An 18,673-nucleotide genomic window follows, 5' to 3' on the forward strand; every position below is an offset into this window, starting at 1 on the left:
TCCTTACCGGCGAACTGTGGTTCCCCGCTCCCGCTCCGGCCGCGAGTTCGGGACGGAATCCCGGGCGGCACATGAGGATCAAGGTAGCGTACGACAGCAAATCAGGTCGGCGGGGTTAAACTCCAAATGATGCAGCCCTACATCAAATTGCCGGGTCAGCTGGGGGCCACATCCGTCGGCACTAGTCGTCGAGATGATGAATTGCTGTCTGGACCCCGACAGTCAGTGATGTCTACTTCCCGTTCGACAGCTCCTCTCAGCTGGTTTCAAGTTAACACAGAGTTGACTTGCTGTTCTCAGACCGCCGATCTTCTTCCTTGACAACAGGTCCTAATCCAGTTTTTACGTCTCTACATTGAAAGGTATTAGGGCCCTCTAACTGCCGCCGTGTCCAAGTACACTACACCGGAGGAGAGGGGCTTTTTGAGCACACCGCGCCATCTCAAGCAGATGTCTCGGAGACGGTGTAAAACACCTCCCTGTAAATGTTATCCATTCCCCGTGCATCGCATAATGGCACCGATAACGTTACCATACCGTACCATTACCATACGTCTTGTCACACGACTGCCTGCTGTTCCCCGGCCGGCAAGCCGGAACCCAACCTTAGTAAATGAATTTGGGACAGCACAACCGACAATCGGCAATGGATGGGAGTACAGCCGCCCGGGGCGGTCCGACCATTGATTCAACGAGTGCATTCGTGCTTCTCGTAACCACTCTTGCCTTCTTCTTACCTCTACTCATCCATTTCCCGCCAATTCCGCCGTCCAAGCGCGATGCACTCCTTGAGACACATACCGAGATCGGCCTGAGACCATCAAAATCCCGCCTGCAAGGGAATCTCAAGGTTGAGGCAGGCTCTACCGCTACAAGTAATCAAACCCAGATCCGCAGCCTCTGGATCTACCCGCTTAAGTCGTGCAAGGGCATCGAGGTGTGCCAGAGCAAGGTGCTCCCGACCGGTCTCGAGTATGACCGTCTCTACACCTTTGCCCAGCTCGGGCACCCCGGCCCCGTCGGCGCGCAGAGGTCGCGGTCGTCGGACCGAGATGAGAAGTGGCAATTCATCACGCAGCGCCAGTTCCCGCTGCTCGCCATGGTGCAGGTCGACCTCTTCATCCCGGACATCGCCAGGGCCCGCGGCCAGCCCTCCAAGGTGTCGGAGCCCTTCCTGCTCGTCCGCTTCCCCTGGCAGGAACCTGGTCTGCGCGGCATGCTGGCCTGGACCGCGGCCAAGCTGGCCCGCGGATGGCGCGCCCGCCCAGAGAAGGAGTTTGTCTTGCCCGTAGCCTTTCCCTCGGAGGACGAGATTGAGGCCCGCGGCTACACGCGCGAGCCCGTGACCATTTGGCGCGACACGGTTGAGGCCCTCAACATGGAGGCGGAGCTACCTCGGGAGCTCAGTCTGTACCTTGGCGTGAACGACAGGCTCGGCCTTTTCCGCGTCGACCCGGCCCGATTACGAGACGTCTACCGGTGCGCCCCTACGCTGCACGATGTTGGCTACCAGCCTGTGACCAACTTTCAGGATGCTGTGAGTGATCGCTCCATGGCTACCCCGCCTTTTTCCATTACACTGTTGCTCCAACAAAATGGCCCGATTGCAGCTGTAGTCTTCGGAAAAGGTATGTGCGCTGTATGGAATAGTTGAGAACTGACATGTGGATTTGCCGTTCTCAATTTTGCAGTATCCCCTACACCTCCTAAACTTAGCCAGCGTCCGGGATTTTGATGCCAAGATCGAGAAGGACAAAGCCCTTCCGGTCCTCGACCCAAGGAGGTTCCGGGCCAACATCATAGGTGAGTCGCCGTGTGCCAGTGTTGACATGGAACCGAATTGACACTGGATGGCGCATTGTCCCGCCCAGCACCCCTGAATTACCGTCGTGATTTCGCTGCTTCTTCATGACTATACTGACATCCGCTATCAGTTGACGGCGGTAACACGCCTTACGACGAGGAAACCTGGAAGAAGATCCGCTTCACCCCGCGGCCTGGCAGCAAGCGCGAGGCCTCGACGTTCCATGTATCTTGTCGGACTGTCCGGTGAGTCCCCTTCTGTCTTCCATTTGGCTCTTCATAGCCGCTGATCCCCGTTGCAGTTGCAAAATGCCCAATGTAGATCAGGACACTGGTCATCGTCACCCGGTAGAGCCTGACAAGGCTTTGAGAAAATTCAGAGATGTGGATGAAGGCGCAAAGCACAAAGGTTGCTTGGGGATGCAGCTCACTCCCCTGTTTTCCAAGACCGAGTCGCATGAGGATCTGGAAAGCTGGGTCGAGGTTGGGATGTCGGTCCAGCTGCTAGAGCGCGGGCGTCATGTATACATCCCGCAGTAGTGGGTCAACCGCGAAACATACATGCAGACATGTACAAGTCCATCAGTGTACAACATGTATAGACACCTCGGCAACGGCGAAATAGCACAAAACAACCAGACAACAATGCAAACCCAACACACTACTTGCCAGCGCAGTCAAAGTCGTGTACGACACCATACCCATCGTGATGACCGCCCCAAGCCACACACCCATCATCACGCCAGATGCTCTCGGCATATAGACCAACAGACCTAAACCCATCTGGTATCCCTCCTTCTAGAACCCCAATGCCGACTGAACTCCCAACAAACCCCTCCATGCCAGGCTTCTTTCAACCTCCCAACCATGTATTTCACCCTCCAACAAAAGAGCATAAACGCAACGACTAGAACACAAAATCACCTCAGATCCGCCGGCGTAAGCGCCTGCACCATACTGGTGCCCTCGCTGAAGCGCGTCCTAAAGATGCGATTTGCGTTCTGGAACATGCCGTCCTTGAGCGACACGACAATGAACTGGGACCCCTTGAACCGCGTCTTGATGAGCCGGCCAATGTTTTGTGTGTGCGACAGGTCCAGTGCCGCGTCCACCTCGTCCAGGATGTACATGGGCGCCGGTTTGAACTGGAGCAGGGCCATGATCAGGGAGAGGGCGATGAGAGAGCTGGATCGTTCATAACCCGGCGGTGTTAGTTGAGTCTGATAATAAGGGGATGGCTATGAGGGGGTATGGGGGTTGAGGGAGAGTAAGGAAAAGAGGGAGAAAGAAGAAACGCACCGTTGGCCGCCGCTCAGCTCCGTTAGACTCTGCTTCCACACCTTGCCCAGGCAGACTTTGACCTCGAGGCCGTCCGAGATGGTCTTGCCCTCGGGCGGGTCCAGCTTAGCAAAGCTGCCCGGCAGCAGCTCGGCAAAGATCTGGCCGAAATCGGCATTCACTTTCTGCCACGTCTCCTGCAGCGCCTTCTTCTTGTAGTCGTCCAGGCTGACAATGGTCTCCTCGATCTTGCGCTTGTCGCGGATGACGGTGCGCATCATATGCTTGAGCGACACCTCCTTCTTCTCGACGCTGTCAATCATGTTCATGACCTTGGGGTTGATCTTCTTGCGCAGGCCCTGGCTGCGCTCGAGCAGGTTCCGGTGCGTCGCCTTGCACTCAGCAATGTTCTGGCCCTTGAAGTCGTAGGGTGTGCCCGTGCGCCCAAACTGGTCGCGCGCGTCGGCGATCCACTCGTGCTCCTTTTCCATCTCGGCGACTCTGCTGGCGGCCGACTGCTGCTCCTTGTGGAACCTCTCAATATCGTGGCCCAGCTTTTGCTTCTCGAGCCCTTCCTCGGTGATGCGGGCGTTCTTGGACCGGATGGCTTCCTCGAGAGCGCGCAGCTCGTCGTCATAGACGTGCAATTTGGCACGTTCTTCGTCGAGTTGAACTTGAGCGGCGTCGTGGGCTTCCTTTACCTTCCTCTGCTGTTTGATCAGGTCTTCAACCTCCTCCTGTTGGGCCTTGAGGGCGAGGTCAATCTCCTGTAGCTGCTCGCGCGCCGCGGCTAGGTCGCCTGAGACCTGTTCCGAATCGAGCTGCGCCGTTTGGAGCTCCTTTTGCAGAGCCTTGTTGGACGACTGCATCTTCTCAAGAGAGGCACGGAGTTTGTCGACGGAAGCCTGGAGTTCAACGAGCTTGGCGTCCTTGTTGTTGTCAAAGTCTTTCATGTCCTTCTCAATCCTCTTCACATCGGCACTGGCTTCAGCTTGCCGTGTTTTGGCTTCCAGAATGGACTCCTTGAGTTGCGCGATCGTCTCCTGCATGTTTCGCACTTCTTGGATGATGTAAGACGAAGAATTGGTGCCGATTTGTTCCTCGGCAAGCTTAATCTCGTGCGTCTTGAGGTCAAGCTCTTGCTTGATTCTTTTGGCTTGGTCGAGCCTAGACTTCTCCCCCGCGATTTGGGATTGCAGCTGGCCAAGCGACGCTTCCGCTTCCTTGAGCTGCCTCGTGATGTCGTTGAGCTTTTGCAGCGTGACGAGGACACCACTTGAGTTGGGAGCGCTGCCACCAGAGAGGGTGCCTGAAGGATCATATGCATCGCCTTCTAGCGTGATGCTGCGCATTCTCACGTTGGGGTCAAAGGTTACGCGCTTAGCCGTGTCGGCGTCCGCGCAGACCAGAGTATTGCCAAAGACGTACTCCATAGCGGCTGAGACCTCCTCATCGTATCCGACAAGAGACAGCGCCAGGTCCACCTTCCCGGGCGCTATCCGCTGAGCTGTGGCAACTGTTTGGGCAGACGCCCTGAAAGCGGCGATCTTGTTCAGGGGAATGATCGTCACGCGCTTTCGCAGTCTTCCACCCTGCAGGAGCTGTGTGCCGGTGATTTCCGTGTCGACGACGACGTTGTAGAGTCGCCCGCCCGCGCAAATTTCGAGCGCCGTGGCCGCCTGTGTGAACTGCTTGTCCAGGGTGAACAACTGCGCCACCAGACCTTTGACCTTTGACCGGTCGAAATTGGGCACAGGGTCTGCATAGCTGAAGTCGATGTTCGCAACCTTGCGTTTTAGAGCATCTGATTCTTGCCGTAGGTTCCGGATGGTCTGCTGGAGTTGGCTCTCCTGCTTGTACATTTCCTGCTCGGTACCTGGTTGGAAGCCAAGTTTGCCCAGCTCCTTTTCCAGCCTCTGCGCCTGGTGCTTAAGGCCCTCGAGGTCTTTGAGGAGACCGGCGTTCTGGTCTCGCGCTTTCAGAGCGCGGGGTTCCTCCTCCTTTATGCGCTTCTCAAGATGGGCGATCTTGATCTTTGCCTGTTCCTGCTCCGTGACGGCTGCGGTGGCTCGGTTCCTTGCGTCCTGAAGCTGTCCTTGGTACCCGTTTTCTTGGCCTTCCTTGGATGCGACACCTGTTTGCAGGGTCTGGAGCAGCTCTTCTTTTGATTCTGCCTCCTGACTCTGTTTCTCGGCCGCCTCTTTAGCAGCGTCATACTTCGCCTTAATCTTCTCGTAAGCCTTGGTCTTCTCCTTGAGTGCCGACTCCAGCTCAGCAACCGTCCTTTCGCAAGCCGACCTCCGCTCTTGCTCTTCCGACATGCTGCTGCGCTTGAGGTCTACCACGGTGGCAAGCCGAACCATCTCGTTGGCCTGCTTCTTGACCGCCTCTTCAAGCGCCTGCGCCTTGCCGCCTTTTCGTAATTCCTTGTCGCGTTGGGCTTTGACCTTTTGCACATCCTCCTCCAGGTGGGATATTTCGCTCTTGAGTCTCGCGGCTGACTCCTCCAGAGCCTTCTGGCGCTGCTTCTTCGCCTCGAGATCTGAGGCAGACTGCTTCAGCTTCTCCTGGTTCCGAACGTAATCATGAGCCACCACCACCCTGGTCAACCGCTCGAGATCATTTTGTGTCTGCTGGAAGTCGAGAAAGGCGCGCTTTTCGGTTCGTAGCTTCTCGAGCTTTGGCTCAATCTCGTCTCGGAGCAACTCGGTGATCTCCTGAAGCTTCATCTCCTTTTTGGCCATGGTCTTGAGCGCTTTGTCCCTCCGGTCCTCAAACATCCTGGTGCCCGCGGCCTCCTCGATCATGGCCAGAATCTCGACAGCTTTCATGTTCAGGACCTTGGTGATGCGCCCCTGCATGATCAGGAAGTTGGGGTTGTTGATGTTCAGCTGTACGGACTGGAACAGGTTCTGGACGGTCTGCTGTTGCGCGCGGTGGCCGTTGATAAGATATTTTGTCGTACCGCCGAGCACGATCTGGCGCGTCACACTAATTGTCGCATACTCCTCGAATCCGATGGGCGAGCGTTTCTTGTCCCGGTTGTCGAACACGATGGTGACGCTTGCCTTGGTGACGCCTGCTTGGCCCCGTTTGTAGATTAGGTCCTTCAGGTAGGGTCAGCAAGAAGAAAGTTCGCAAGTTGCGGCGCATTCGCGGCTCGGTCCCACCTGGAGGTTCTGCGCGCGGACTGTGGACATGTTGGTAATGCCCAGCACGAAGCAGATGGCGTCCAGGATGTTGGACTTGCCACTGCCGTTGAGGCCAGTGATGGAGTTGAAGCTCTCGTCCCTGCGGCCAGCAATCAGCGCCGGCATGTTCTCCTGAAGTTCAAGTCGTCTTACCATCCTGATATGACAGTACGCACGGCGTACGACTTGAAGCCCTGTTTGCAGGGTCAGCGGCTGGCGCAAGAACGAAGAAACTGCTGCGCCTACGTCAATAATGAGTTCCGTTACCCTCATGGCGGCGTCGTCAGAAAATGCCTTTTCACTTGTTGGGTGTCGAGCTGTCGCGATTCGCGGACGGCTGAGACGCGCCCCTCTCTGCAACTTTCGGTTTTTGTGTGTATTTGTTTACTTCCCTTTTCCTGGTCACCCCGCAGCACGGTGGCACGTGTATCGGCCATCAGAGGGACAATGCTGTACTCCGTAATTTCGCGCACGTAACTTACAGTAGAATCTGCTTGGCAGCGATTGGCCAGCTTTCAAAGACGAGAACATTCAGTTTCAGGGCAGCAGGGGCTCCTGGCACCTGCCCAAGGGCCACCCGCCTATTAGTGTTGCCCCAACTGGGCAGGGCCATTTACGAGGGGATACGTACGTCAACTCCTACAACCCCCAACCGCAACTTGCAATCTCGAGAGTTCGATGTATTGTGCGAACCCGGGCCGAATCCGTGCCCGGACCCGGCTTTCTGGATGCGCCTGCCCCGGATCAAGACTGTTTAATCGCGCGGAATTCCCGATTGCTGTGCAGTACGGCTGATAGCTGCCGTTTGATGAGAAGTTGCCGCCACCTTTAGCAGCCTCCAGCTAGGTACCGATCCCAGCTGCAGGACGCCGTTCATAGTCAGACCAACGCACAACGGTTTTGTGCGGCGTGACTCTGAATTTTAGCCGTCGGGAAGCGCATCATCCCATGATTTGAACATCCCTGGTCTGATGCCCATCCGCTATCGCTGCTATTGCCGCGCATCAATACCCAGGGCCTGGTTGGGAGGATGCCCGAGCCTATGATCCCCTCGCGGACGTCCCCTTCAAGCACAATCCGGCCCGCCGCACGAGATTCCGACACGACATCCATCAGGCCGCGAAATCGTCGCGTTCTTAGCGCCCAAGAGAATGCCGCCGTTTCGTCGGCTTTGTCGACCCAGGGCCGGTCACCCAGTCGAGGTGCATCGCCCATACCGCCCGCCCGCATCGGTTCTGTCACAGGAAGGATCAATCTCAGAAACGAGGTTGTACACAGCAATGCGCGAACAAAGAGTCCCGCCGGACGCGGAATCTTCGATGGATCATGGACCCCTAGTTGGGCATCGTTTCAAGAGTTGGCCTCATCGCTGCTTGGTGTCGGAGGCTCGGTAGTTAGCGGGGAGCCCCACCAGCCGCTCAGTGGTGATGGCAGCAGGACACGGAAATTGACCAGACAGGCCAGCTATCGAGATGACTCGAGGAACGACGCCTGGGGGCCCGAGCCGCCGAACGAGTCAAGACCGCACCCAGATGACATTGCTGCCGGATCGCGCACAAAGATAGAGGCGACCTTGAAGGCTATGCGTACAGCAAGCCTGCTGGAGAGCCATGAAGGCGTCAACGGAGGACTGGACGTTGCGGGAAGGTTCAAAAAGCGGAGCTCGGATGAGAATTTGAGAGGAACATCCCCAACCCCTGACACAGAGGAGTACCTGGCGTACATCCACCATGTCCAACCAACAGACACATACGCTGGTATTGTGCTCAAGTACAGGTGCCGGGAGGATGCTTTTCGAAAGGCCAACGGGCTATGGTCTCGAGATAACATCCAAGTACGGAAATGGTTGGCAATGCCGGTGGACGCTTGCGAAGTGAAGGGACGTCCCTGCGATCCACCGACGAATCCTTCTTCCAAAGTCGACTTGCTCTCCCGGACGCCTGATGCCATCGATCCCTTCGGCCGGGACAGCCAACAAACACATGACGACTTCTTCACCTCCGGAAACAGGCGCACCTCGGATCATAACGAAACCGGCGACGATGACAAACCCTGGAAGCATGTGAGGTGGGTGTCGATCGACTCGCACCCGCACCCGGTCGAGGTCGCGCGGGTACCGCGAAAAGCGCTGGGCTACTTCCCCCCGCGGCGGAAGAAAAGCATGCATACCACCTCCACCCTGTCCACCCCTCGCGCCTCGACCGACCTCCCAAGCGCTGCAATACCCGAACCGGCGGTTGACAGCCCTCAAAGCAGCTCTTCCCGCCGGCCGAGCCTCCTGAGCAGCCGTGGCGCATCCAGGATCTCCGCAAATCGCAACCGCCTCAACAGCACCGGCAGCGGCGCCGGCGCCACGGGCGACTCCAGACCAGCCTGGATGCGCCGACCAGGCGGCGTCGGCTCTCTCGGCCGCCACGTGAGCGCCCCGGGCCCGGAGAGGGATTACCTCAACTCGTGGACCAACAAGCACCTCCCTGGTCTCAACATCGACTCGCTCCCGTCCATGTCCGTCATGGGCTCCGAGAGCGCACGCTTCGGGTTCACGATGCCAGACGAGAACCCTTCCTCGGTGGCCATCGTCGAGAGCCCCTTCGAAGAAGGCCGCGACGCGGCGTCGACGAGCAGGCAGGGCACGGGGCTGGACAAGGCGGCGGCTGCGATCGAGACGTGGCTGAGGGGCGCGTTTGAGCGCGCCAGGCAGGCAGGCCCGCTTACCCCTGTGCTGGGGCCGAGGGGGAGACAGGGTGCTGGGGGTGGCGGGATAGGCGGGATGCCTGACGTTGGCGGGGATCTGATTGAGCTGGCGGATACGGGGAGTGATGACGGGAGGCATGATGGGTCGGGGCGGGACACCAGGGGCGGGTTGCTTAGCTCTCCGTTGCCTGGCGCTGCGTCCTCTGCTGCTCGTGCGACGCAAGGCGGAGCTGCTTCGGGGAGGAGCGCCGGGCAGTGGGCTGCTGGGGTTAGGGGCCGGGGTGGCAATACTATGGGTGGGAATAAGAAGGCGGATTAAAGGGTGTAGAGGGAAGTGGAGTGTGTTTTCGGTCTAGATGGTGGTGTTACTCATTGAATGTGGCGTGCTGTCCTATGGGATATCCTAGCGTTGCGCTGTGGGCTTTTGTCGTATTGTTACTGAACGCAGCGAGCCTGACCTCTGTGCCGTGGTCATTTGGTATGTAGAAGCAGACGGCTAGATCATGGCAGAGGACTCGGAAGCAAAGCGCTTTCCAGGATCCTTGCACATACCCTGGTTTTCACGAAAAGCTCTCAATGCCATTAGGAAAAGGGATGCAAGGCAGCCGTCTAAGCGGTGCTAGCTACCTATCTGCCTCTTAAGGTCTCTTACGTGACTAATTCATATAATGTAGTAGTTATGCGACTGTCAGTTCTCCTGTGCGGTGGCAGACTCTGAGGTCAACACCCGTGGACAAATACCCGTAGTGTTCACTTGTGCCGATAAGGGTTCTTATCGGTCGAGGGATACCTCAACAGCCCCGAACCGGCATTTGCGATCGCAACACCATCACGTCCTACGCTTTCGTTACCCGGATTCGTTTTTCTGCCGACTTCGACTACTCACTCCGTCCCAAACCCGGTGGCAACTTCATATTACTCTCCCTGAGTCACATCGAAATGTGCCCGCCACCATGCCCATTTGCATAGAGTGTCGACACCCCGTCAAGACGCTCTGGCGCGAGGGCGGCGGCGACAAGTCGGGCGGGCACAACATCCGGCTTACGGTGTGCAAGAACTGCGGGCGCTTTTGCGACAAATATGTCGAGCACGACTTCGTCGTGTTGTTTATCGATCTGGTCCTGATCAAACCGCAGGTGCGATGCCAGGGTTCTACCATGCATATCATCTTCGGAAGGCAAGGAAGGACGGAACGCTGATATAGGTTGGGGAGATAGGTGTATAGGCATCTATTACATAACACGTTGATGAAGGATGAGGATGAATTTGCGGTATGCTTCCATCCTCCCTCGCAGGGTCTATGTGGGAGACAGAGCCGGGCTAACACTGCTTGACAGCCATCAATCATCCGCCTCGGCATCCTCCTCCTCTTGTTCGACGTCTATCTTACTTGGGCCCGCATCGAGCGCCAGTCGGTCCCCGACGCCGATGTCGCGAGTGGAGGTACCAGCAACTTTGGTCGGCTCGCCCAGCAGCCGATAGTATTCCAGTACATGTTCTTCTGTATACCCCGCCGTTCCAACCCCCTCCTTGTCTTCCAGCCCCGTGGCCACCACTAATGCCTTTTCTCCCCTACAGTGCTCCTCTGCACCCTCTCGATAATTGCCTTCCACGGCTCCATCCGCTTCCTCACCTCCTCCCGCTACTCCCCGCTCACCCGGCTGGGCATCCTCCCGCGCTATTCACGTCCCAACTCGGTCTCGACCGCCCTGCTCGTGTCGTCCTCGACCAAGCTGTTCCCCATCCTCATGGTGATATGGGAGTACGACGTGCCGGCCGCGGCGCGGTCGCTCGGGTGGGCGGTCGTGGCCAACAATGTCGAGGCGCTCAAGATCCTGCTCGACTGCGGCTATGGCGTGGCGGCGCTTCTTGCGATGGCAGGGGCGGTCAGCCGCTGGGCGATGGGGCGGGCGGTGCTGTGGGCGGCGGGGCTCGAGGGGGTCGACTCGGCCGGTGAGACGGGCGTGGCCGAGGACGGGAGGGCGTTTGTGGCCATGCTGATGTATGCGCGCGACTGGGCGGGGAGGTTGGCTGTGGGTTAGTTGCCGAGCATGCGATCTTGACCGTCTTTGTCCTGATTTAGTCCTTCTGACCCCGAAGCTTTGTGTCGGAAAATGATACATTCTGTATTCGACTGCCCAGGGGCTGTCTGCTGGATGTACAAGCCCACAGTCGCCCAATTGTGAAATCCAAACCCGTAATATGCCTGCCCGCCTGAACGCCGTCCTGATTAATCTGTATGGAATGTCGTGGGTATTCGTTCAACGGCTGTAGAACTATGTCCTCATCGCGCCAGGCTCCCTCCGGAATATACAGCTTAGTGGTGGATGTACTCCTTCCGTAGATCCGACCGTCTCGGCTCGATGAGCGGGTGCAGCTGGGAGAGGAAAGTAATGGCCCACATGAGGTAGCAGCTTGCGATGGAGAGAATGATTGAGGAGCGCCAGAGCCTGGTTCAAAATCGTGCCATGTCAGCTCCGTGGTTTGATGATCCGAGAGAAGGGGAAGCGAGAACCTACACCTGGTTCTCGCCCTTGGGTGAGAAGAACCATGCGGCTATTGACATGGCGACCACTATCACTAGGCCAATGATGACACTCCAGCTGCGGCAATCAGTGTTAACCAGCAGTCGTTGATATGCCCTGGAGAGATTACCCGTGATGGTTTGCATACATACCCGTTGGCCATTATCCGGATCTATGAAGATATATTCTAGACAACCGCGGCTATGTCCAGCAAAGAACCTGTTGTTGACGCAGGCGGGTCGTTGGCGGCAAAGAAGCAGTACAGGCGGAGTAACGTTTGTGTTGCGAGTTGGATAAACTGCGACGGAGGTTGGTGCGGAAGCACAAGGCGCAGGCAAGCTTGGGACCCCGGCTCGCCTAGCAGAACGCAAACAACGTTTAGTCACCAATTCGGTAAGTTACCGTATGTACAAAGTACCATCGAAGCATAAGTTACTGTACGGCAAGCTCGGACACTTTCCACTTTCGCACAGAGTTACGAATTATAGTTAACGTATATGATAAGCGAGCGGCGCGGACAAGCGAGCGGCGCACTGGTAAGAGCTGCATTGACATTTAGCTGTAGCACTAACAGGTCATTTCCGCCTCAACCCCGCTGTTAGTGCTACACCTAAAACGTCTATACAGCTCTTACCAGTGCGCCGCTCGCTTGTCCGCGCCGCTCGCTTATCATTATACGTTATCCGGAGCTTTGATAGGAGTTTGTCTAACTAGCAGTCTAACGCGGATTACAGGTCGGCCGTGGAATTCTCTCTAAGAAATAACCAGTCACTAATTACTGCGCCTTTGCCTTGCTCTTGTTCTCCTCTGGCTCATTCTCATACTTCAACCCGGCCTGGGCCCTGACGGTACCATAGATACTGGCGATGTCCCCCTTCTCCCCTTGGTGCTCCACCACCTGATCCAGATGGGCGTCCGCGACCTCCAGATTCCTCATCCGAACGCCGCAGGCCTTTGCCAGACTAAGTGCATGCCGGGCGTCCTTTTTGGCGAGGTAAACAGGGAAAAGCGGGTACGACATGCGATGGTACGCCCCGGACAAGATGCGAGTCGACTAAGCCGCAAACGGACCGGGGAACATGCTCCCGACAAGTTCGTGCAGGTATTGCGTCCCAAGCCCGGATTTTTCGGCCAGCACCAGGGCCTCGGACAGCTGCTCGACCATGTTCAGGATGAAGGTGTTGCCGACCAGCTTCAGCGTGAGCGCTTTCTCATAGGGCTCGTCGCTCATGTCGATTTCGCCTTTGGCCATGACACCCTTGAAGTACCGGCTGGCTTTCTGGACCGAGTCCTTGGGCCCCGCGAGCACTCCGACGAGCTGCCCAATCTCAGCCATGGCGGGTGCGCCGAATACCGGGGCGGCAACGAATTCGACGCCGCGGTCCCAGAACGCTTTGGCAACGCGGACGGTGGTGTCTGGGTGGATAGTCGAGCACTCAACTATGAGCTTGCCCGAGACATCTCCGGCCTTGAGGATCTCGTCTGCTACGGCTTCGACGATGTCGTCCTTGGCGAGGATCATGAATATGATGTCAGCTCTGGCGACGCCCGCAGCGATCGAGTCCACGATCTCGGTCTTTTCGGCGGGGAACTGCTTGCTGAAGTCGACTGACTTCTGCTTGGTGCGGTTGTAGACGAGAACAGGCTGGGCGACATCTGCTTTCTCGACGATATTTTTACACATCCCCTGGTAAGAGTTAGACCAACTTGTCCGCAGTTGGCGAAGATGTCCACCTACCCGGCCCATGTTTCCCAGGCCAATCCAGAAGAGTGTTGGAGCCATGGTCTATGGTTTTCTGAGCGCGGTTAACAAGCGAGGTATATTTCGTGCAGGATGTTCAATTGAGCAATGGTGATGGTGTATCGTTGCTGTAGGATGGTTTGATGGTTTCAGGGCTGTGGGTTCTGTGGTCTGTAAGGTAGAAATGTTATGCTTTGAATCGAACGTTGGGTCGTCTGGCCTTTCGATCGGCAATGAGCATGGGATGGCGGGGAAACACTTTCCCAAATTGGACCTTGCCGATAGAGTTGGAAGGAAAGACTTACAAAGGGCAGCCCTGATACACAGTCGCAAATTGAAGCATCTCCGCGACAATGAGGTAGGAGCCACCGGTTCACCACCAACTGGTCTGCAACTCGCCGATCCTTACTGAGAAGTGACGTGCACAAGCTCTAGTCCGGGACAATTCCGAATGCGGGGCACTCTGCGCCGTCTGTGGGGTTGAGTCTTGGCAGCAACTTCAATTTCCTCAGCTGCGTTCATTGTAATTGCCCAATCATGTGTTCGGCTTGGGACGATGCCGAGTGTCCCGTCGATGTCTGCTCGGTCCGTGTACTATTAGTACCACAAGCATGAGGTGTTTGTGAGTCTCGTCAATCACGACGTGCCAAGGACAACCACACAATGTGTTGCTCCACCCGCTTTATCTTGATGATCTGATAATTTTGCTTAGTGAACAAGGGTCGTGAGCCGGTGGATTCTTCGGCCTCTCATTTCCTGAGTCACATGGTCGCCTTCCTCACACCGCCAGCTAAGATAATGAGTACGACCTATATCTGAGAACTCACTTGCTGGCCGGGTCACCCGCCATTGGGACCACGGGAAATTTCTCATTGCTTTCAGAGCCCCCTTTTTGAACCATGTTCGCCAGGGGAAGCGGCGCTTGGAAAAAGGCAACCTCGGCAGCTCAGGTGAGTGATAGTGAGCCACATTGGATCTTAGCCCTGGATGACTTCTTACCGTAATGTCTTTGCCGAATCCGTGATTTGATTTGTCTGATTTGTTCGCTAGGCTTCCCTCCGCAGAGAGAAAGTCTGCCACTTTTCAACGGCTGACAACAATTCCCGGCCTGGAAGGGCAGCTGGCACTTTGTCCGAGAAGGGACCCCCTTCTGCGAGTGAGGCAAAGCAGAAGAGAGAGTCGGATAGGGTTAGGACGCCTCACCTCCCACACGCCATGTCCCGCTAACCCCTGGCAGCAATTCTTGATCTCTGTGCTCGAATCGTCGGCGACCAAACGTGACGCCAAGGCCTACCTCCAGACCTTTGGCTCTTCTCCAGACCGGGGGCCGAAGAAGACGCCGGCCTTCACTACCGTCGTACACGACGAGCTCCATGGTCAGGACGACGCTCCGCGGTTCGTCCAGGGCCCAGTGAGAGTGTCCGTGGCGGACACAAGCGAGGTGCCCCACATCGCTATCGTCAAGCTTAGGGAACCACAGACATGGGACGATGCTCTACTCGACGGTGTTGCCAAAACACTCACGCATCTGCGGGACCTAGGTCTGCGTAGCGTTATCGTTCTCGATTGCGACCTAGACGGAAGCGATGGCGTCCGCTGGCAGGAAGTTGTTTCCCAACAAACAGACCGCTTCATCAAGGCCATTGGCCGACATGGCTCACCAGGGGCGGAGCTGGTAAGCTTGGCTATTTGGAAGAAAAAGGGGTCGCCGCAACGACTCTCATCCGTCGGCTCAACGAATTTGTTTGTGGGGTTTGGGAACGGCGTCACTACGCCGCTCAGGTACGGCCATCTTGTGGTGGTTCCGCCTCGTGCATTATGTGAGGAGACGCTGGGATACAGTGCAGCGGATGCCAACGAGATCATATTTGCGTTGACTAGCTTCTTCTCGGGCTTGCAATTCGACAAGCAGACGGGTACAGAAGATAGTCCAGAAGTCCCCTCGGGGCGCCGTTCTCTACGGAAAGCTCTGGTTGACAGAGTCATCATCATAGACCCATTCGGTGGAATACCAGCGAGCAGTCACGGCGACGGCGCGCGCGTGTTTGTCAATCTCGAAGAAGAGTTCGACAAGCTCCGAGACGCGCTAGCCGCCCACGGGCAACATGACTTTCTGCCGAGCAGTGCAAGTTTACTAGGCTACCCCAAAGCCAGGCATGTCGAGAACCTAAAACTCGTCAAGAACACGCTGGGCATACTCCCTTCGACAGCATCGGCCGTCATAACCAGTCCGGCCGAGGCCGCTAACCTACGAGCCTCACCGATTCAGGTGAATGAGGCCAGTGTTGGGCGATTTGCGGGCGAAGTGAAAACTAGGCGGTGGCAAAACCCCCTCATCCACAACCTCATCACCGACAGGCCCATCTACTCGGCGTCCCTTCCCATCGGCAGAGTGAAGCCCACAGCCCGAAACATGGAACTCACTTCAGCCCGCATGCCAACCACAACCCTCGCAAAGAAGGGCCTGCCGGTCACGATCTTCCCGAACCCCCGGTCGGGCCCCTGGAAACCCCCACAACCTGGCAGCCCGCGGCTCAGACTCACCGATACCTGCATCGATCTGCCGCGGCTCGTCCACCTCATCAACGACTCGTTCAACCGCAGGCTCGACGTCGAGCACTACCTGCGGCGGGTGCAAGACAGCCTGGCGGGCATCATAATCGCGGGCGAGTACGAGGGCGGGGCGATCCTGACGTGGGAGCGGCCGTTTGGCATGGACGAAGAGACTGCGTACCGCGAGGGCAGGCTGGTGCCGTACCTGGACAAGTTTGCCGTGCTCAAGAAGAGCCAGGGCGCGGGCGGCGTGGCCGACATTGTGTTCAACGCCATGGTGCGCGACTGCTTCCCGTCGGGCGTGTGCTGGCGCAGCCGGAAAAACAATCCCGTGAACAAGTGGTACTTTGAGCGGTCGTGCGGGGCGAGGAAGCTGCCCGACAGTAACTGGGCCATGTTCTGGACGACACCGGAGGCGGCGACGGATGAGCAGCTCATGCGGGACTATGAGGATGTGTGTAGGAATGTGGTGCCGTCATGGGAGGATATGAAGCCGGCGGATTAGGCGGGATGGTTCAGTTACCCTGAAGAGGTTGTTGAGGATACAATCCGTATCCGTAAAGAGGGGCGTATTAAAACAGTGGTGATTTTTCGACTGGATCCTTTGAGGTTGCCACAGCTGTGTCGACCCGGTTGTTCTGCTTTGATGATCAAGGCACTGTGACCTGCTTGTACGGTAAGGAACCTGCATCCTCCTCCGGGATCTCTTCAGTTTGGGTTCTCATCAAGAGACAACTTTCTCGAGCTTGAGAAGATGCCTATTTGAGAGCGGTCGGCCCTGGCATTATGACGCGGCCAATCATTCTTTGGGTGTTCAATTGGAACAGGCAGGGATTGGCGGGTTGTCCTGCGCCTTGGCGTCCCTGCGGCGGCCTGTTACCAAAGCTTCTCTTATCGACATCCGCCCTTTTCGCTGACATTCATCAAATATCGTCAATACGTTCATTGTGCAAGGGCCTCCGAGTTGATCATCATCGAACAAATTCAAGATGGACGCGTTCAAAGGTTTCCAGAAGAGTCTCACGTAAGAACTTTAGCGCTACAAACCAGTCGCGGAATAATAGCTTCAGGGACAACGGCTGACATGGAGGCGCCACAGCTCGCTGGGTGGGCAGATCACCCCTTTCGCCTCGCGTACCTTCCAGTACACCAAGGAACAATTGGGCCAGGCTGAGGACAAGGTTTGCGACGCTTGCCCTGCCGGCCGTGATGGAAACGATGGCTAATACCGACGGGCACAACAGACCCAGCTCCCTCCCGACTACATCGACCTTGAGAAGCGGGTTGATGCGCTGAAGGCGGTTCATCAGAAGATGCTGGCTGTGACGTGAGACCACCAGACCCTTCACCCGGAAGCCACCACAATTGAGGCTAACGGGGCGATTGAATAGTTCGCAGTATTCCCACGAGTCCTACGACTACCCGCCCAACATCAAGGAAACCTTCCAGGACCTGGGCCGCACCGTTAGCGAGAAGGTCAGCCTTCTGTCGAGCGCCACCACCCCGGCCGAGGCCCAGGCGGCTTTGACCGCGCCGCCGACCGCGAAGCCGCAGCCTAAGACGTTCCACCACGCCATGGCGCGCGCCGCGCTGGCGAGCAGTCAGACGCTGCACCAGCAGCACACGGGCGCGGGCGAGGACCCGCTGGCGACGGCGCTCGAGAGATACGCGTTGGCAATGGAGCGCGTGGGGGAGGCGCGCCTGGCCCAGGACGCCCAGGTGCAGAGCCGCTTCCTGGCGGGCTGGAACACGACGCTCAACACCAACATCCTGTTTGCGACGCGCGCCCGCAAGGCCGTCGAGAAGGCCCGACTCACGCTCGACGCCGTCAAGGCGCGCGTCAAGGGCACTACGTGGAAGCTGGGCGGCTCATCGCCGCGCGGGGAGGCGCACGACGAGCACGAGCTGAGCCCAGAGGCGCAGGAGGAGATTGAGAAGGCCGAGGACGAGTTCGTCACGCAGACTGAGGAGGCGGTTGGAGTCATGAAGAATGTGAGTTTTGTTTTGTCCTCTCTGACTGCTGTTTTCCGGCTAGCAAACATGATCTGACGAGGAGAATGGCTACAGGTTCTCGACACGCCCGAGCCGCTGCGCAACCTGGCGGAGCTGGTCGCCGCGCAAATGGAGTACCACAAGAAGGCGCACGAAATTCTGAGCGAGTTGGCGCCCATCATCGACGGGCTGCAGGTCGAACAGGAGGCAAGTCGTGCTTCGGCTTACTCGTTGCATTAAGAAGGGCGTGAGAGAAAGAAAGAGTCTGTGTTGCTGACGCGCCACTACCTACTTCAGGCGAGCTACCGCAAGAGTCGAGAGAGCGCTCCCTAAGCGGGAGAACGAGGATTTGGGGCTAACCTAGGATGTCATGGGCGCCCGTATGATTGGACTCGCCGGGTCTTGCCCTGACGGGTGCATGGTATATCTGTCTGGTTTGGTATTCTCAATGTGGTTATCTTCGCGTACTCTGGAACGCCTGCTGCTCGCTTTGTGGTTGTCTTGACTTGTATGGCTCAGGAGGATTTCGGTCCATAGACTACATTCAAACTGGAGACAGTTCTGAAATCAACTGGTCCGCACTCACTCCGTTGCCTTCGACAGAACTTTTGGTCGGTTTCGGCATTGCCGCTGGAGTGTCCGCAACCCTAAGCGGCACGATACCAACCGAGGATGTCTCGTTTGACTGAAGAGGAGTATGAGGTTTGCGACAAGTCCTCTGGCTGATGGTCCCCTAAATGGTTCCAACCTCATAAGGCTGATAAGTGGGGAGTGTGCCTATCTTCCGTTATCTATTCACGTAGGGCGTGTGGCTCAGTTGGTAGAGCGTTCGCTTAGCATACTCTCGGGTTTGCGAAAGGTCCTGGGTTCGATTCCCAGCCCGTCCAATTGCTTTT

At 57.1% G+C, this 18,673-nt stretch overlaps 7 protein-coding genes and 1 non-coding gene across 8 annotated transcripts; 5 read left to right on the top strand and 3 right to left on the bottom strand.

The window, feature by feature from the left end:
• The first annotated feature begins 288 nt into the window (after nt 1–288).
• On the top strand, nt 289–2,479 carry N657DRAFT_642977 (uncharacterized protein). The gene is made up of 4 exons (XM_062792453.1): nt 289–1,537; nt 1,692–1,803; nt 1,935–2,049; nt 2,106–2,479. The coding sequence occupies exons 1-4, from the start codon at nt 647–649 to the stop codon at nt 2,341–2,343; spliced, it is 1,356 nt and encodes a 451-aa protein (XP_062649960.1). The 5' UTR covers nt 289–646; the 3' UTR covers nt 2,344–2,479.
• Nucleotides 2,260–6,639, bottom strand: N657DRAFT_614704 (SMC2-like protein). Its single transcript, XM_062790447.1, has 5 exons — nt 6,519–6,639; nt 6,426–6,466; nt 6,252–6,372; nt 3,103–6,188; nt 2,260–2,988 (listed from the first exon to the last, which is right to left on the bottom strand). Exons 1-5 carry the CDS (start codon nt 6,543–6,545, stop codon nt 2,724–2,726), a joined length of 3,540 nt encoding a protein of 1,179 aa, XP_062649961.1. The 5' UTR covers nt 6,546–6,639; the 3' UTR covers nt 2,260–2,723.
• A 222-nt stretch (nt 6,640–6,861) lies between these two features.
• N657DRAFT_592368 (carbohydrate-binding module family 50 protein) lies at nt 6,862–11,176 on the top strand. Its single transcript, XM_062789927.1, has 5 exons — nt 6,862–9,234; nt 9,896–10,102; nt 10,184–10,237; nt 10,304–10,469; nt 10,545–11,176. Exons 1-5 carry the CDS (start codon nt 7,303–7,305, stop codon nt 11,006–11,008), a joined length of 2,823 nt encoding a protein of 940 aa, XP_062649962.1. The 5' UTR covers nt 6,862–7,302; the 3' UTR covers nt 11,009–11,176.
• Nucleotides 11,177–11,283: 107 nt separating this feature from the next.
• On the bottom strand, nt 11,284–11,654 carry N657DRAFT_679169 (uncharacterized protein; the record flags this gene model as incomplete). The annotated part of the gene is made up of 3 exons (XM_062796156.1): nt 11,284–11,416; nt 11,486–11,569; nt 11,644–11,654. 3 exons carry the CDS (start codon nt 11,652–11,654, stop codon nt 11,284–11,286), a joined length of 228 nt encoding a protein of 75 aa, XP_062649963.1.
• Nucleotides 11,655–12,086: 432 nt separating this feature from the next.
• Nucleotides 12,087–13,597, bottom strand: N657DRAFT_688782 (NAD(P)-binding protein). Its single transcript, XM_062796958.1, has 4 exons — nt 13,538–13,597; nt 13,230–13,287; nt 12,559–13,178; nt 12,087–12,453 (listed from the first exon to the last, which is right to left on the bottom strand). Exons 2-4 carry the CDS (start codon nt 13,272–13,274, stop codon nt 12,267–12,269), a joined length of 852 nt encoding a protein of 283 aa, XP_062649964.1. The 5' UTR covers nt 13,275–13,287; nt 13,538–13,597; the 3' UTR covers nt 12,087–12,266.
• Nucleotides 13,598–14,131: 534 nt separating this feature from the next.
• On the top strand, nt 14,132–16,290 carry N657DRAFT_569643 (N-acetylglutamate synthase; the record flags this gene model as incomplete). The annotated part of the gene is made up of 3 exons (XM_062788672.1): nt 14,132–14,182; nt 14,283–14,420; nt 14,470–16,290. 3 exons carry the CDS (start codon nt 14,132–14,134, stop codon nt 16,288–16,290), a joined length of 2,010 nt encoding a protein of 669 aa, XP_062649965.1.
• A 484-nt stretch (nt 16,291–16,774) lies between these two features.
• N657DRAFT_569443 (uncharacterized protein) lies at nt 16,775–18,017 on the top strand (the record flags this gene model as incomplete). Its single annotated transcript, XM_062788664.1, has 5 exons — nt 16,775–16,809; nt 16,885–16,966; nt 17,030–17,112; nt 17,177–17,777; nt 17,853–18,017. 5 exons carry the CDS (start codon nt 16,775–16,777, stop codon nt 18,015–18,017), a joined length of 966 nt encoding a protein of 321 aa, XP_062649966.1.
• A 562-nt stretch (nt 18,018–18,579) lies between these two features.
• Nucleotides 18,580–18,664, top strand: N657DRAFT_t44. Its single transcript has one exon. It is a non-coding gene; the product is annotated as a tRNA-Ala (tRNA).
• The last annotated feature ends 9 nt before the right edge of the window (nt 18,665–18,673 follow it).

The sequence above is a fragment of the Parathielavia appendiculata genome, assembly GCF_033297405.1.
Source record: "Parathielavia appendiculata strain CBS 731.68 unplaced genomic scaffold N657scaffold_3, whole genome shotgun sequence".
Classification (NCBI taxonomy): Eukaryota; Fungi; Ascomycota; class Sordariomycetes; order Sordariales; family Chaetomiaceae; genus Parathielavia; species Parathielavia appendiculata.